The following is a 17,628-nucleotide window of genomic DNA, read 5'->3' as shown; positions in this document are numbered from 1 at the left end:
TCAGAATGATGCAAGAAGATGAAAAAGCGTCCATGGGATGCAGAGTGTAGCGATGGTTGGAAGCTTAATGAAAGCAGTGTCACAGGAGAGGAAGCATAGATGGAGGAGGGTGTGAGAAGTGAGAAACTGGGGCAAGTGAGCAAACCTTTCTCCACTGATGCTGCTCTCACCCAGTCACTAAAGGCCTTCCCGGGACTTCAGGCCTTCTCCTTGAATATCAGCAGTATTTGAAATGCTGTCTCTCTTAGCATTGTTGGCACCACCCTTCCCTGGATTTCTTTCTCTCTCTTTGGCCAGTTAAGGATGCCTTTGTTCAGCTGATGGTTCGGGCCAGGAATTTGCCCATCCTCCTTGACCCTTCCCACTCCCTCATCCTCTGCCTTCAAGCCACCATCAAGCCCTGGCCATTCTACCTGCTAAACCAGAGCTATCCACTTCTCCCCATGTTCATCGCTGACACTCATCCAGGTCTCCATCAGAGCCACACCCTGGCCTGGTGTGTGGTGAGGGGTGTCCTAAGATAACTTCCCCATCTGTGTGAGCCTGTGTTTACAAAGGTGTAACAATGGTGATTTTCACAAGATGTCAGTCATATTGCAGTACCCTCTCTTAGAATGCTTTCATGACTTCCATTTGCCCTCAGCATAAAGTTCAAATCATCAGTATGGCCTCTGAGCCCCTGCCCTATTTCATCCCTTCTGCCTCAGCACTCTACACCTCACACACATGCCCTACCCACACCCAGACACTCTCAGCCCTTTCTAGACAGTAGACTCTAAGCCTCCCTTTCTGTTCCCTCTTCTGAGTCTTTTCTCATTTCTCTGTTCCCCTTCTCTGCCCACTGTTGTCTAGCTAACACCTGCATTAAGTAGATCCTGACTTGAATGCTGTTTCCTCAGGGAAGCACTCGCTGACTCCTGACTGTGATCAGCCCCTCCCTGTTCTCACAGCTCCCTGCACCTCTCCCTTGAGGCCCACATCGCACTGCTAATTACTTGTCCAGTTCCTGGACTGTTTTCTTTATTCACTGGTATGTCTTCGGCCTCTCCACATAGCAGGTCTTCAATCTCTTGTTGAATAGAGTAGAGAGGGAAGTAGAGCCAAAGGGGTGTGTGTGTGTGTGTGTATGTGTGTGTGTGTGTGTGTGTGTGTGTGTGTATGGGGGAGAGGGAAAAGGAGACAGAGAGAGGAAGGGAGAGAGAGACATCAGCATATTTAAATGTTAATAGAAGACTGGCAGAGAGGAAAAGGTTGAGGTTCAGATGACATTGCCAAGCACATGGTTATTGGGATATTAGTCCTGAATGAGAGGAAAAATGAGAAAGAACTGGCCACATGTTCAAGTCTAGAGATGGAAGGAAGGGAATCTGAAGGCATTCAGACCTGAACAATAGGACTAAAACAACCTGCTGGGGGACCGGGTGGGGACAGGCATCGGGGTGGGCTAGTACCTGTCAGCTAAAGGTTGCAGTGGATCCTGAGGAGCTTTCTGGGCCGGAGACGGTGTGAGGCAGCATGAGGGCCCTGCAGGGAGCTGAATCCACTTCAGTCCTGGTGTGGCCTGGACCCCAGCCTCCCTGGACTGTTGATTCCTCCCCCATCATGACTTTTTCCCTCCTGATTTCCTTCCAGGTCAGAGAGCGTGAGCTGGAGCCAGGGTCCAAGTTGGACCTGATCCAAAACCTGAGCTCAAGCTGCTCCTGGAGCCTGGCCTGGAGCTGGATCCCAAGGCACAACTGGACTGGCCCTGCCATGCAGAAGGAGCAGGGCACTGCACCTTCGTGCCCGGGCATGCAGATTCCCAGGCCCCTCTCCCTGCTATCATTGCTGATGCTACTGCTCCTGGGGGCCGGGGCGCCAGGTGCCTGGGGTCAGGCTGGGAGCTTGGACCTGCAGATTGATGAGGAGCAGCCAGCGGGCACGCTGATTGGGGACATCAGTGCAGGGCTTCCAGCGGGCACAGCGGCACCTCCCATGTACTTCATCTCCGCCCAGGAGGGCAGCGGGGTGGGCACGGACCTGGCCATCGATGAACACAGTGGGGTGGTCCGTACAGCCCGTGTCCTGGACCGCGAGCGGAGGGATCGCTACCGCTTCACTGCAGTCACTCCCGACGGAGCCACTGTGGAAGTTACCGTGCGAGTGGCTGACATCAATGACCACGCTCCGGCCTTCCCACAGGCTCGAGCTGTCCTGCAGATACCTGAGCATACAGCGCTTGGCACTCGCTACCCACTGGAGCCCGCTCGTGATGCGGACGCTGGCCGCCTGGGAACCCAAGGCTATGCCCTGTCTGGTGATGGGGCTGGAGAGACCTTCCGGCTGGAGACACGCCCTGGTTCGGATGGGGCCCCAGTGCCTGAGCTGGTAGTTACTGGAGAGCTGGACCGAGAGAACCGCTCACACTACATGCTGCAACTGGAGGCCTACGACGGTGGTTCACCCCCTCGGAGGGCCCAGGCCCTGCTGGATGTGACACTGCTAGACATCAATGACCACGCCCCAGCTTTCAATCAGAGCCGCTACCATGCTGCGGTGTCCGAGAGCCTGGCCCCCGGCAGTCCTGTCTTGCAGGTGTATGCCTCTGATGCTGATGCAGGTGCCAATGGGGCTGTAACTTACGAGATCAACCGGAGGCAGAGCGAGGGTGACGGACCCTTCTCCATTGACGCGCACACGGGGCTGCTGCGCCTGGAGCGGCCGCTGGACTTTGAGCAACGTCGGGTCCACGAACTGGTGGTGCAGGCTCGGGATGGAGGGGCTCACCCTGAACTGGGCTCGGCCTTTGTGACCGTGCATGTGCGAGACGCCAATGACAATCAGCCCTCCATGACTGTCATCTTCCTGAGTGCAGACGGCTCCCCCCGTGTATCTGAGGCTGCCCCCCCGGGCCAGCTTGTTGCTCGAATCTCTGTGTCAGACCCAGATGATGGTGACTTTGCGCATGTCAATGTGTCCCTGGAGGGTGGAGAGGGCCACTTTGCACTCAGCACCCAGGACAGCGTCATCTACCTGGTGTGTGTGGCTCGGAGGCTGGATCGAGAGGAGCGCGACGCCTACAACTTGCGAGTTACCGCCACGGACTCTGGCTCACCCCCACTGCGGGCCGAGGCTGCCTTTGTGCTACACGTCACTGATGTCAACGACAATGTGCCTACTTTTGACCGCCAGCTCTACCGACCCGAGCCTCTGCCTGAGGTTGCCCTGCCTGGCAGCTTCGTGGTGCGGGTGACGGCCCGGGATCCTGACCAGGGCACCAATGGTCAGGTCACCTACAGCCTGGCCCCAGGCGTCCACACCCGCTGGTTCTCCATAGACCCCACCTCAGGCATTGTCACTACGGCTGCTTTGCTGGACTATGAGTTGGAACCTCAGCCACAGCTAATCGTGGTGGCCACGGATGGGGGCTTGCCCCCTCTCTCCTCCTCAGCCACAGTGAGCGTGGTTTTGCAAGATGTGAATGATAACGAGCCGCAGTTCCAGAGGACTTTCTACAATGCCTCGCTGCCTGAGGGCACTCAGCCGGGAACCTGCTTCCTACAGGTGGGTAAGCCCCCCAACACACAGCGGAGTGGTGCTGTGGGCAGGAGTGGATCAGAGGGTCGCAGGGGACCTCAGAGCAGGAACCAAGCCTTGCAGGTGCTAGCTGTTGATGGTGACATTTGCCAGAGGATTCAGTCTTATTCAGTGAGCCACACAGTCTGTGCAGAGGGTGAGGGTTACTGAGAAGGTGAGAAAGCAGGGTGCAGGAGCTGGGCCAGGTGATCTTGGGGTTGAGAGAATTAAGATTGGATATAGAGAAATGTGTCTTGCGGTGTGAGGAAGTGAGAGGGGGCTCTTTAAAGTTTCAAAGCTGTTCTGCAAGGCAGAGATGGAGATTCTGCACACCCATGTGGCTCTTGTTCCCCAGGGAAGATGCCAGCATTTACAGAGCCTTCCAGCCCTAGTCCAGTGCTAGACTGTCCTGGCAGATACACCCATCCATGCCCTTGGAGCTGAGCCCTAATGCAACTTGGGATCAGGCACAGGGATGAGAGATAACAGGAAGTATTCAGTGAGATTCCCAGTGTCCAGGAGGACCTCTCAGAGGAAGAGGCAGGAGCCCTGGACAGGCTGAGGGAGCCACAGACTTCCTGCAAGTCAAGCCTGAAGGAGATGAGTGGGGAGGCATGCATCTGGAAAGGCAGGCCAAAGTCAGATTGCAGAAGTCCTTGGACACCAAGCTGTGAGGGGTTAGGACTTTACTTGAAAGGCAGAGAGGGTCACTGAACTTCTTTGGTCCAGAAAAGGCAGGATCAGATTGTTTTGTTTTTGTTTAAGATTTTATGTTTGGGAGTCAGTTTTTGATTCATAGCACTTATTACATGGAAGGTGTAGATTTTCCATATGAACCTGCCCCGACTCACACACTATTAGCATCCCCCACCAGAATGGTACATTTGCTGCAACAGATGAATCTACATAACCATCATTGTCATTCAAGTCCATAGCTTACATTAGAGTTCACTCTTGGTGTTGTACCTTCTATGGCTTTGGATAAAAGTATATTGTGTATGTATAATGGACATATATAATGACATACAGTATAACACATAGAGAGTAGTTTCACTGTCCTAAAAATCCTGTTCCTCTCATCTTTCTCTCCTCACTACAGATTGTTTTTGTTTGGTTTTTTGTTTGTTTTTGTTGTTGTTGTTGGGTTTTATTTGGCTGTGCCACATGGCACGTGGGCTCTTAGTTCCCCAACCAGGGATTGAACCTATGTCCCATGCAGTGGAAGCTTGGAGTCTTAACCACTGAACCACCAGTGAAATCCCATGTTTTATGTCTGTTTTTTTGGAGCTAACTTGCTTTAAGGGTGAAAATAGATTAGATCAATGGTAAGTAATACATTGAAAACTTAACTTAGCACTGTAAGCCTGGCACTGTGCTGGGTCCCGAGAACAAAGAAAGGAGACAGTCTTGTTCCCAGGCAGGTCCCAGTCTAGGCAAGGAGATACACCAGTAGCTAGTGATGTTTCAGGTGTCATATGAAGCGCTATGGAAGCCTAGAGGCAGACCTTTGCAGAAGCAGTGAGACTTTGCAAAGGGGATAATGTGGGGTATATGGACAGGAATTCCAAGCCCACAGAAAAAGCTACAAGACATCATGATATGTGTTCATGGGCAGCATTGTTCAGGTTGGCCTCAACTGTGCTGATGAGAAAGTGTTATGGGGAAAAGAGAGTAGACAGGGACCAGATCATCAGCTTTGACTAGTTTAAAAATCACAGGGAACCAACGAGAGGTTCTAGGCAAACCTGATATGTCTTCTGGAAAGATTGCTTTGGCTCTCACACAGAATTCTGGATGCAGGAGAGGAGACTGGAGGCAGGGAGGTCTCTTAGGAGGAAATGTTTATGTCTCAGAAGACCCCTGAGCATCTTCGAGGAGCTGCTGTTTGCCTAGACTTTCAGGCCAGTGTCTGGGCCTGGCTGACCTCCCGTTTGACCAGATGCTGGGTGCTTGCCTGCCTGCTGCTGTCCAGCTTCCACCCACTCTCCCATGTGTTTACTCTCCCTCTTGGCCCAAGACCAATGGGCTGTGGCTTCTAACTTCCCTCCTCACTAGTGCCTGAAGCAAGAGGGCATCTCTCCAGGTGGTTTCCTGGACTTTTTACTAGTAGTAATCATAGGTAAGCAGGGGTGAAAATGACCACTGTGTGTTCATAACCTTTACAAGAAGTCTTAATATTTGATTCATTCAATATTCATTTGAATATCTGTCATTCAGGATACAGAATACAGTAATGATTGAGTAACTGCTACCTAATTCATGGAGTTTACAATTTAGAGGGGAGATTCATATGCAAAGAAACAGTTTTACTGGGATAAAAGAAACTTCCATATGGAGATACATACGAGTTACAGATGGGCAGTTTGAATGTTTTCCCAAAGGAAAGGACCTTTGAGCTAAGACAGAGGATAAGCAGGAGCTGACGAGGGAACCAGATAAGGGAAGGGTTCCATACAGAGGTGACATGCAGAGAGAAGAGTAAGAGCCTGACCTGTCTGACTTGTTCAAGGGCCTACAAGTGGCCTGATGTCTCTGGAGTTTAAGGTGTGAGATGGAAGAGTGGGAGATGAGACTGCAGGAGGCCAGAAAGCGAGGAGTGAAGCCAAGCCAAGGAGTCTGAGCATTTTTCTTTAGAGGACATTGAAGCTTTTTGAGCAGGGGAATAATTTGATCATATTTGTTCTCTCAAAAGATGCTTTTGCTAGTGCAGAGCAGTGGTTGACAATAGCTGGTGATTTTGCCCTCTGGAGGGGACATTTGTCAACATCTCAGAGTCAAACACGACTGAAGTGACTTAGCAGTAGCAGAGACATTTTTGGCCATCACAACTGGTGGGATCGATCAGTACCTAGTGGATAGCGTGCCTGCGAGCTCAGTCACTCAGTTGTGTCTGACTCTTTGCGACCCCATGGACTGCAGCTTGCCAGGCTCCTCTGTCCATGGGATTTTCTAGGCAAGATTACTGGAGTGGGTTGCATTTCCTCCTCCAAGGGATCTTCCTGACTCAGGGATTGAACCCACGTCTTCCTGCATCTCCTGCATTAACAGGCAGATTCTTTGCCACTGAGCCAACTGGGAAGCCCATTTAGTAGATAGAGATGCTGCCAAGCATTCTAAAATGCACATGTCAGCACCACAACAAAGAAATATTTGGTCCCAAATGTCAGTCATGTGGAGGTTAAGAAGTTCTGGTGTAGAGGACAAGACTGGAGGGTCAGACACCTATCAAAAGGGAACTATAGTAGCCCACGGGAGAGACGACTTAGGCCTGAGTCAGAACAGCGATAATGGTAATGGAGAGGAATAGACAAATAAGAAGGATAATGAGGATTTACTTGGTCCCCAGTTGATTGATATGTCGGCAGAGGAAAAGGGAAGAACAGATTTCTGGCTCGAGCAGCTGCGTAGATGGAAGAATCATTAGAGAGAGGTTGGAATGATCATGAGTTTAGTTTAGGACAGGTTGGATTTAAGGTGCCTGTGGGACATCCAAGTGGAGATGTTGAGCAGGCATTTGGATGTACAAGTTGGGAGCACAGAGGAGTGGTCTGGGTCAAAGTACAGATCATCATCAGAGCCACAGCAGTGGAAGAGAAGGCACTCAGAGAGTGTGTAGAAGAAAAAGATGCCAAGGAAAGGTTCCAGGGAACAACAATATAACAGACAGAGTAAGGGGAGGTGGAGGAAGGCTGGGCAGTGGGGAGGCAGTGGGAGGAGAAGCAGGAGAGACTCCTGGGAAGGAAGTCAGCATGGAGCAGATGCAGTAAGTTTGTGGTCTAGTAGGAATTTTAGAGAGTTCACACACGAAGGTCTTTATTTCCTCCTTGCCACTAGTGCACTTGATGAGAGCTGGGGTGGGGGCACTGGGGGGCTGGAAACAAAAGGAGAGAGGTGAGGTTAGTTACAGCTTTCAGGCAGAGCTGGAGAGGGAGCTGACCAAGGTTGGACTGTGAAGAGGGGCTGAGAGCCTGCTGACAATGGAGGCTGTGCCTTTGCAGTGAAACCTCTGAGCAGAGACTGCACAGGCCAGAAAACGCACTTCTGCCTTGGTCATTTCCAGTCACTGGTCCCTGTGCCTTTTGGGGTCACTTCCTGACAACCTCCTTGACCACTATTTATTGCTTTCTTCCTGCAGCGAGTCAGAGGGCAGAGGTCTTTAACAGCTTCTGGAGATGGTGCCGCAGCTGTGCTGCTGCCCACCAGATGGATGTGGGGGGAAGTCTGTCTCCTGGGATATCCGGGCCCATGGCCACAGTAAAGAGCTGGAGCAGGAGCTGTTTCCAGGGCTCGGCATGGCAAGGTCTTAGTGTCTCTCGGGAGGGTAAACAATGGCACAAATCACTCTGTCAAGGGCCTGGGCAGCAATCAGAAGTCCTTGGCTCGGCTTCTCTCTGAGCAACATTTTCTGGCTAAGAAAGGGGAACTCTCCAGCTTCCTTTTCACAGCATATCATGACCCTGAGGCCCTCATAGCCACAAAGAAAACTTTGTCACAGCTACAGCAATCTGCACCAGCTAACCCACTGTTGAGGGCCTAATGTGCACCCAATTTATAAAACTTGCTTTGAAAGAAGTTTTTGTTGTAAGGCAGGGCAATCCAAATGTCTGTTTAATCAATGAACAAATTTACATAGAGTACCTACTGTGCGCCTGGCCCTGTCTTAAGCTCCAAAGCTTTTGGAACGGCATTTCCCGCTGATCTGACTCTGAAATGTTCAGAGGCTCCTGACTTTGGTATCCAATCATAAACCCTACCTGAGCCAGTCTGGGAGATGTCTGAGAAATCACCAAGAAAGCCTTTCCCTATTTCTTACTTTCTTAGTTTGGGGACGTGGAACTTAATGACTTCAATATTGTCCTATAGACCTGCAGTTCTCTGTCTCTCATTTCCAGTGAGATTGGCTCCAGAGATGAAGGGATGTGAAGGGTGCATAAGCCACATCCATAAATGCATAGAGCAGACCCTCATCAGCCCAGCAATCAATCAGATCCCACTTAATGACCAAACTCAATAAAGAGCAGGCCTATAACAGCAGTCTGAATAACTCTGTAGGTCAGCCAGTTCTCTGCTTGAAGTGATTCTGAGACTTGGTGATGGTTATTAACTTGCTGTGACCCACCTGGAACTTGCTGTCACTGCCCTTAGCACTTTCCTTTTAAATACAGTTGGTCCTCATCCATCTGCAGATTCTGTATTTGTGAATTCGCCAGCTGTCTAAATTTCTTTGTAACCCTTGAATCCACACTCATGGAGATTTCACTGTCATTCCCAGACATGTGCAGAAGGACGGAAAATTCAAGTCTCTCGATGAGCACATTCCGGCTGAGGTCGAACAAGGCAATGCCCTGCCTTCGTGTTTCAGCTCTTATGTTGTAAACAAGGGTCCTTTTCGTGGTCTATTTGGTGCCACATTTTTCACATTTTTGTGATTTCTGTTTGGTGATTTTGCTGTTTAAAATGGCCCCCAACTGTAGTGCTGAAGTGCTGTCTGTGTTCTTAAAAGCAAGAGGGCTGTGCTGTGCCTTATAGACAAAATACATGTCAGTTTCACTTAGATATGAGTTGTGCCATTGGCCCTGAGTTCAGTGTCAGTCAACCAACAATATATATTCATAAGGTTCTTTTAAACAGAAACACACATAAAACAAAGCTATCTATCTATCGCTCAGTTGACAAAAATGTGATCAGAGGCTCATAGGAACCTAACACAAGTGATGAGATCTAAGCTGGGTTTAGAGTTTAGCCTAAACTAAACTAGAGTTTAGCCTAAACTAGTAACCTACTAATCCCTTCTGTGTATCCACCATCCAAAGACTGGGCACCAACTGGCCAAGGGTCTGCTCCTTCTAACTACTACTTAACTTGGCTCTTCTGGCCAAAAAGATGGGGCATTACTGACCCCAGCCTCTCCCCAGGTGACAGCCACAGATGCAGACAGTGGCCCATTTGGCCTCCTCTCCTATTCCTTGGGTGCCGGACTTGGGACCTCAGGGTCTCCCCCGTTCCGCATCGATGCCCACAGTGGTGACGTGTGCACGACCCGGACCCTGGACCGCGATCAGGGGCCCTCAAGCTTTGACTTCACGGTGACAGCTGTGGATGGGGTGAGTGGGCAGACTGTGGGCAGGCTGCGGGGAGGGCACTCAGTAGGGCCAATCAAGACCCACCTGACTGAATGGCTGCATGTCTCACTAGGGAGGCCTCAAGTCTATGGTATATGTGAAGGTGTTTGTGTCAGACGAGAATGACAACCCACCTCAGTTTTATCCTCGGGAGTATGCTGCCAGTCTGAGCGCCCAGAGTGCACCAGGCACAGCTGTGCTGAGGGTACGTGCCCACGACCCTGATCAGGGACCCCATGGGCGACTCTCCTACCACATCCTGGCTGGCAACAGCCCCCCGCTCTTTGCCTTGGACGAGCACTCAGGTGAGGATCCTCCCATTCCCAGGGCTTGCCTCCCCACCTGCCCTCCCCCACAACCCTTGCAATGCTATTCTGTTTCCTTATACATCTCCGCTTCTGTCCCTCCTTCAGGGCTATTGACGGTAGCCTGGCCCTTGGCCAGACGGGCCAGTTCCATGGTGCAGCTGGAGATCGGGGCTCGGGATGGAGGTGGCCTGCAGGCAGAACCCAGTGCCCGAGTCAACATCAGCATTGTGGCTGGAACCCCTGTACCACCAGTGTTTGAGCAGCTTCAGTATGTCTTTTCTGTGCCAGAGGATGTGGCACCAGGCACCAGTGTGGGCGTAGTCCAGGCACACAATCCACCAGGTATCCCTTATCACTATACCCACGTGGTGCCATACCCAGACACCCCAATGTAACCCTCGGGTATCACACCACTGATAGTCCCAATACAAAACACTCTGGTTCTAGTCCCCGCCGCCTCCTTGGGCATGGCGCAGGCACTCTGCTTCATCCCCAGGTACATGAATATCACCCTAGTGCCACTCAGCTTCTTTGCCAACACCGGCCTCTCCCCTATTACTCTGAAAGGCCCAGATGTGGTCACTACCTAGCCCTTTTGGGGATCAGAGTCTGGGGTCCAACTTAGAAGGTGTCCTCATCTCTTTTCTGACTGCTCTCTCTTCCCTAGGTCGCTTGGGGCCTGTGACCCTCGCCCTGTCAGGGGGGGATCCCCGAGGACTCTTCTCCCTAGATGGGGCCACTGGCCTGTTACAGACGCTCCGCCCTCTGGACCGGGAGCTGCTGGGACCAGTGCTGGAGCTGGAGGTGCGGGCAGGCAGTGGGGTGCCACCGGCTTTCGCTGTAGCTCGGGTGCGCGTGCTGCTGGACGACGTGAACGACAACTCCCCTGCCTTCCCTGCGCCTGAAGACACGGTGCTGCTGCCATCGAGTACTGCCCCAGGGACCCTCATCTATACACTGCGGGCTCTGGACCCCGACTCGGGTGTTAACAGTCGAGTCACCTTTACCCTGCTTACTGGGGGTGGTGGGGCCTTCACTGTGGACCCCACCACAGGCCACATACGACTTATGGGACCTCTGGGACCTCCGGGGGGACCAGCCCATGAACTGGAGCTGGAAGCCCGGGATGGAGGCTCCCCACCTCGCACCAGCCACTTTCGACTGCGGGTGGTGGTACAGGACTTGGGGACCCGTGGGCTGGCTCCCCACTTCGACAGCCCTATCTACCGTGTAGACCTGCCCTCAGGCACCACCCCTGGAACTCAAGTCCTGCAAGTGCAGGCTCGAGCACCAGATGGGGGCCCTGTCACCTACCACCTTGCAGCAGATGGGCCAGGTAGCCTCTTTGGCCTGGAACCACAGAGTGGATGGCTGTGGGTGCGGGCAGCACTGGACTATGAAGCCCAGGAGTTGTATACACTGAAAGTAATGGCAGTGTCTGGATCCAAAGCTGAGTTAGGGCAGCAGACAGCCACAGCCACCGTAAGGGTCAGCATCCTCAACCAGAACGACCATAGTCCCCGCTTGTCTGAGGAGCCCACCTTCCTGGCTGTGGCTGAAAACCAGCCCCCAGGGACCAGCGTGGGTCGGGTCCTTGCCACTGACAGAGACTCAGGACTCAACGGACGTCTGACCTACAGCCTGCGACCTCTGTCAGAAGACAGCAAGGCCTTCCGCATCCACCCCCAGACTGGTGAGCACTGGGACCCAAAATCTGAGATCCCATAGCCTCATCCTCAGAATGGTGAACACCCAGACACGATCCCCAGAGCCTGGTTGTGGGGACCAGGACTGAGCCCAGAGTTTTCCCCGGGCATTCCTTTCCACACTGTCCCAACCCCAGCCTCTCACAGACCCCAGGCTCTTCATCTCTGGCTACCCCATCCATGCTGTCTGTCTGTCCTGCACTTGCAGGAGAGGTGACCACACTCCAAACTCTGGACCGCGAGCGGCAGAGCAGCTACCAGCTTCTGGTGCAGGTTCAGGATGCGGGGAGCCCACCGCGCAGCACCACGGGCACCGTGCACATCGCAGTGCTTGACATCAATGACAACAGCCCCACCTTCCTGCAGGCCGCGGGGGCTGCGGGTGGAGGCCTCCCCATACAGGTAAGTGACGCTGGGACCCTGCCTGGAAGAAGTAAGAGTGTGTGGGTGTCCGCTAGATGGAGGTAAAAGAAACAGCATCTTGGAACAGGTGTGAGGGTAGAAAGGGGGCTCTGTCTGCACAGAGGTTAGGGGAATGTATCCTGGGTTGTCTCAAGAGCGGAGGGAGACAACTGTAGATGAGTTGTGTGTGCCCACAGGTACCAGATGGTGTGCCTCCAGGAACATTGGTGACCACTCTGCAGGCCAAGGATCCAGATGAGGGGGAGAATGGAACCATCCTGTACATGCTAACTGGTATATGGGGAGTGGAGAGAAGGGTGATGGTAGTGGATGGCCTGTCCTCATGATAATGCCCAGATCTGGAATGGAAGCCCTCACCCTTGCTCTGCCCGTCCCCAGGTCCTGGCTCAGAGCTCTTCTCTCTGCACCCTCACTCGGGAGAGCTGCTTACCGCAGCACCCCTGATCCGAGCAGAGCGGCCACACTACGTGCTGACATTGAGCGCTCATGACCAAGGCAGCCCCCCTCGGAGCTCCAGCCTCCAGCTGCTCGTGCAGGTATGGCTGCCCTTTCTCCAATCTGTCCTGGTCTCCTTGGCCACCAACGTGAGCACCCCCTCCCAGAGCGCCATCTTCCTAAGCCCTTGTGCCCTTTCCTCTAGACAGGCTACTCTGACCGCCCCCCCGCTACTCAGCAGGCCAGCCCAGATTCCCTTTTACTTGGGTCCCCCTGATTGCGTCCTCCTTCCTGGGTCCACAACAGGTGCTTCCCTCCACTCGCTCGGCTGAGCCTCCACCGGAACCCTCAGAGCCAGACCCGGTGGCGCCTGTGCCTGTCGTGCTGACCGTGACAGCAGCCGAGGGGCTCCGGCCCGGCTCCCTGTTGGGCTCCGTGGCGCCGCCGGAGCAGGCGGGGGTGGGCGCCCTTACTTACACACTGGTGGGCGGCGCCGACCCAGAGGGCACCTTTGCGCTGGACGCGGCCTCGGGGCGCTTGTACCTGGCGCGGCCCCTGGACTTCGAGGCGGGTCCGGCTTGGCGCGCGCTCACGGTGCGCGCCGAGGGGCCGGGAGGCGCGGGCGCGCGGCTGCTGCGAGTGCAGGTGCGCGTGCAGGACGAGAACGAGCATGCGCCGGCCTTCGCGCGCGACCCGCTGGCTCTGGCGCTCCCGGAGAACCCCGAGCCGGGCGCGACCTTGTACACTTTCCGCGCCTCCGATGCCGACGGCCCCGGCCCCAACAGCGATGTGCGCTACCGCCTGCTGCGCCAGGAGCCGCCTGCGCCCGCGCTTCGCCTGGACGCGCGCACCGGGGCGCTGAGCGCCCCGCGAGGCCTGGATCGGGAGACCACTCCCGCTCTGCTGCTGCTCGTGGAAGCCACTGACCGGCCCGCCAACGCCAGCCGCCGCCGCACAGCACGTGTTTCCGCGCGCGTCTTTGTCACGGATGAGAATGACAACGCTCCAGTCTTTGCCTCACCGTCACGTGTGCGCCTCCCTGAGGATCAGCCGCCCGGGCCCACGGCGCTGCACGTAGTAGCCCGGGACCCCGACCTGGGCGAGGCCGCACGGGTGTCCTATCGCCTGGCAGCTGGCGCAGACGGCTGTTTCCGGCTACACCCCAGCACCGGTGAGTTGGACCGCTGGGAGGGACGGGGACGAGGAGGATGCTAATACAGAGCGAGTGTTTCCTTCCAACCTGCCTTACCGCTCACTTAGGAGCGCTGTCCGTGGTGCGGTCTCTGGACCGCGAACAGCGAGCCGAGTACGTGCTGACTGTGGTGGCCTCCGACCACGGCTCGCCCCCGCGCTCGGCCACGCAACTTCTGACTGTCAGTGTCGCCGACGTCAACGACGAGGCACCCGCTTTCCAACAGCAGGAGTACAGCGTCCTCTTGCGGGAGAACAGCCCGCCTGGAACATCTCTGCTCACTCTGCAGGCAACCGACCCGGATCTGGGTAAGCGTGGAGGGATGAGTTGGAAAAAGGAGAGACTGGGTCAAGAAAGGGTATATTCACCCTGTGATCTTCCCCCACGCTGGCTCTGCTCAGGGACCAATGGGCAAGTGACTTATGGAGGCATCTCTGGCGAAAACTTCTCCCTGGACCCAGACACTGGGATCCTTACCACTCTTCGGGCCCTGGATCGGGAGGAGCAGGAGGAGATCAACCTGACAGGTATACACTGACAGGCTCCCCAAAGCCTGAGATGGCATAAACACCAGTGTACATAGGCAGGACCCCCAAAGTACCTTCAAGAAACTTCTACCTCTTACAGCACAGCTTGTATTTTTAATCCTTTGGGGGAGTTTGTCAGAGTACAAGGTAAACTGACTTCTAGGCTGTCACCACTGTGATTACACTAACTCTCAAATACATAATGTCACAGCTGTGCCTTCTAGGATTGCCTCAGATTACACTGTAGCCATTTAACAGAGGCATATATGGATACTGAGTACCAAAGAGGTTAGCTCAGGCTAACACAACTTGGAAGTGGTTGAGCTGGGACTTGAACCCAGATCTCTTGTTACCTCATTTAGTGCCTTTCCTGTTACACCAGCACATATATGTATGCGTGCCTGTGTGCACAAGGGGTGTGAAAAGGTGGACATAGTCTGATTTTTGTGTGCACCTAGTGAACACATGTGGTGTGGATTCCTCCATGGGAGCAGGATAAATCTCATTGACTTTGCTTCCCAACAGTATATGCCCGGGACGGGGGCTCACCTCCACTGTTGACCCATGTCAAAGTGCGAGTGGCTGTGGAGGATGAGAATGACCATGCCCCAACCTTTGGGAGTGCTCATCTTTCCCTGGAGGTGCCCGAGGGCCAGGACCCCCAGACCCTTACCATGCTGCGGGCCTCTGACCCAGATGTGGGAGTCAACGGGCAGCTGCAGTACCGCATCCTGGGTGAGAACCATCCCTCACCTACTTGCCCAGGGCTACTTCTTGTTGGCCTGTGTCCCAGACCCAGTGTGCCTGGGTCCCCTTTTCCTTCTCTTTATGTTTCGGGGTCTCCAGGCATCTCTTTCTATGCCCCTCCAGTACTTGATCTCCCTCTTTGTCTCTTTTTATCTTCCTGTATCTTTTCTTTCTTGATTGTCTCTCCCTGTAGAGTAGTTGTTCTCAAACCTTTTCATCTCAGGAACCTTGACATTATTTTTTTAACTTTTTATTTTATACTGGAGTACAGTTGATTAACAATATTGTGATAGTTTTAGGTGTACAGCAAAGTGATTCAGTTATCATATACATGTAATCTATTCTTTTTCAATTTTTTTTCCCATTTAGGTTATTACATAATGTTGAGTAGAGTTCCTTGTGCTATACAGTTGGTCCTTGTTGGTTATTCATTTTAAATACAATAGCATGTACATGTCAGTTGCAAACTCCCTAACTATCCCTTCTCCCCACGCTTCCCCTTTAAGGTCTCTAAGTCTGTGAGTCTGTTTCTGTTTTGTAAATAAATTAATTTGTATCATTTCTTTTTAGATTCCACATATAAGTGATATATATTTCTCTTCCCTGTCTGACTTTCTTCATTCAGTATGACAACCTCTAGATCCATCCATGTACCTGCAAATGGCGTTATTTCATTTTTAATGGCTGAATAATGTTCTATTGTATATATGTACCACCTCTTCTATACCCATTCATCTGTGGATGGAAATTTAGGTTGCTTCCATGTCTTGGCTACTGTAAACAGTGCTGCAGTGAACATTGAGGGGTGCGTGTATCCTTTTGGACTATGTTTTTCTCCAGAGATGTGCCCAGAAATAGGACTGAAGGGTCATATAGTATCTCTATTTTTAGTTTTTAAAGGACCCTCGATACTGTTCTCCATAGTGGCTGTACCAGTTTACATTCCCACCAACAGTGTAGGATGGAGGAACTCTTATATCTTAATTTTTAAGAACTGTAAAGAACTTTGGCTTATATGATATCAGCATTTATTGATGTAATAAAATATGATATAATAATTGAATGTATAAAATATATAATAAACATCATTATTTACTGCATTTGATATTAAAACAGAACATTTTTAAATATCATTGCAAAACAAGCCGATGAAGCATACTACTTGTATTTCTCCATAGGCCCAAGGAGATTTACTGTCCATTTTGTTGGACAGTAATGAGGTTGCAAAGATTAAAGCAGGTATGACTGAACACAAGCTAACAAAAAGGGAGTGAATCTATGAAAACACACTTATGCTTTAAACTTTCTACCTGGAATATTCTGGATATCACAACATTACATAAGCACACATTCCATTAACCATCCAAGTTATGACATCATCACATGTCATGTAGCATCTGGACTCCAGTTTGCATTTGTGAGTTGATGAGAATGGAAAAGTCATATAATGTCTTAGTATTGCTATGAAAATAGTTCTGATCTTATGTACTCCCAAAAGGGTCTCAGGGGGATCTTTGGGGCCCCCAGACCACACTTTGAGAAAAACTACTTTATTGTCTCTTTCTTTACCTTCTGTGTTTCTCTTTGTTTCTCTGCCTTTATTACACCTTCCGGCTCCTGCCCTTCTCCCTCTCTGTCTCCCTCTCTCTCCCTTTCTTCTCCGTTGCCTGTAAATCACCCCCTCTCCCATGGGCTGACACATGTATGTTTCTGTGTGCATGCCCTTCTCTGCAGATGGGGACCCCTCAGGAGCCTTTGTCCTGGACCTAGCTTCTGGGGAGTTTGGCACCATGAGGCCACTAGACCGGGAGGTGGAGCCGGCATTCCAGCTGCAGATAGAAGCCCGGGATGGAGGCCAGCCAGCTCTCAGTGCTACGCTGCTTGTGACAGTGACAGTACTGGATGCCAATGACCATGCCCCAGCCTTCCCTGTGCCCGCCTACTCTGTGGAGGTGCCCGAGGACGCACCTGCAGGGACCCTGCTGCTGCAGCTGCAGGCTCATGATCCTGATGCTGGGGCCAATGGTCGTGTGACCTACTACCTGGGTACAGGTGCAGCAGGAGCCTTCCTGCTAGAGCCCAGCTCTGGGGAATTGCGCACAGCCACCACCCTTGACAGAGAGCAGTGTCCCAGCTACGCCTTTACAGTGAATGCAGTGGACAGTGCAGCTGCTGGGCCCCTAAGCACCACGGTGCCCGTCACCATCACAGTGCGTGATGTCAATGACCACACGCCCACCTTCCCCACCAGTCCCCTGAGGCTGCGCCTGCCCCGCCCAGGCCCTGTCCTCAGCACTCCAACTCTGCCTCTGGCCACTTTGCGAGCTGAAGACCGTGACGCTGGTGCCAATGCCTCCATCCTGTACCGGCTGGCAGGCACACCACCTCCTGGCACCACCGTGGACTCTTACACTGGTGAAATCCGTGTGTCCCGCTCGCCTGTATCTCTGAGCCCCCGAGATCGTGTCCTCTTCATTGTGGCAACTGACCTTGGCCGTCCAGCTCGCTCTGCCACTGGTGTGGTCATTGTTGGGCTGCAGGGGGAGTCTGAGCATGGACCCCGCTTTCCCCGGGCCAGTAGTGAAGCCATGCTCCGTGAGAATGCACCCCCAG

General features: G+C 52.9%; 1 protein-coding gene across 1 annotated transcript in view; it reads left to right on the top strand.

Moving 5' to 3' along the window:
- Window positions 1-17,628, top strand: part of DCHS1 (dachsous cadherin-related 1) — a 36,691-nt gene that overhangs the window by 13,271 nt on the left and 5,792 nt on the right. The window contains exons 2-14 of the mRNA XM_065944183.1: window positions 1,633-3,543; window positions 9,471-9,659; window positions 9,751-9,982; window positions 10,091-10,327; window positions 10,653-11,678; window positions 11,900-12,093; window positions 12,291-12,387; window positions 12,493-12,650; window positions 12,856-13,720; window positions 13,810-14,049; window positions 14,143-14,268; window positions 14,794-15,003; window positions 16,750-17,628. Of these exons, the coding sequence (XP_065800255.1) occupies window positions 1,753-3,543; window positions 9,471-9,659; window positions 9,751-9,982; window positions 10,091-10,327; window positions 10,653-11,678; window positions 11,900-12,093; window positions 12,291-12,387; window positions 12,493-12,650; window positions 12,856-13,720; window positions 13,810-14,049; window positions 14,143-14,268; window positions 14,794-15,003; window positions 16,750-17,628 (6,244 nt within the window). The 5' untranslated portion in view covers window positions 1,633-1,752. The remainder of the gene's footprint in view (window positions 1-1,632; window positions 3,544-9,470; window positions 9,660-9,750; window positions 9,983-10,090; window positions 10,328-10,652; window positions 11,679-11,899; window positions 12,094-12,290; window positions 12,388-12,492; window positions 12,651-12,855; window positions 13,721-13,809; window positions 14,050-14,142; window positions 14,269-14,793; window positions 15,004-16,749) is intronic.

This window comes from Muntiacus reevesi, chromosome 9 (genome assembly GCF_963930625.1).
Source record: "Muntiacus reevesi chromosome 9, mMunRee1.1, whole genome shotgun sequence".
In the NCBI taxonomy this organism is placed as follows: domain Eukaryota; kingdom Metazoa; phylum Chordata; class Mammalia; order Artiodactyla; family Cervidae; genus Muntiacus; species Muntiacus reevesi.
The sequence above is the reverse complement of the archived record's forward strand: the minus strand, read 5'-3'. Positions and strand labels throughout refer to the sequence as shown.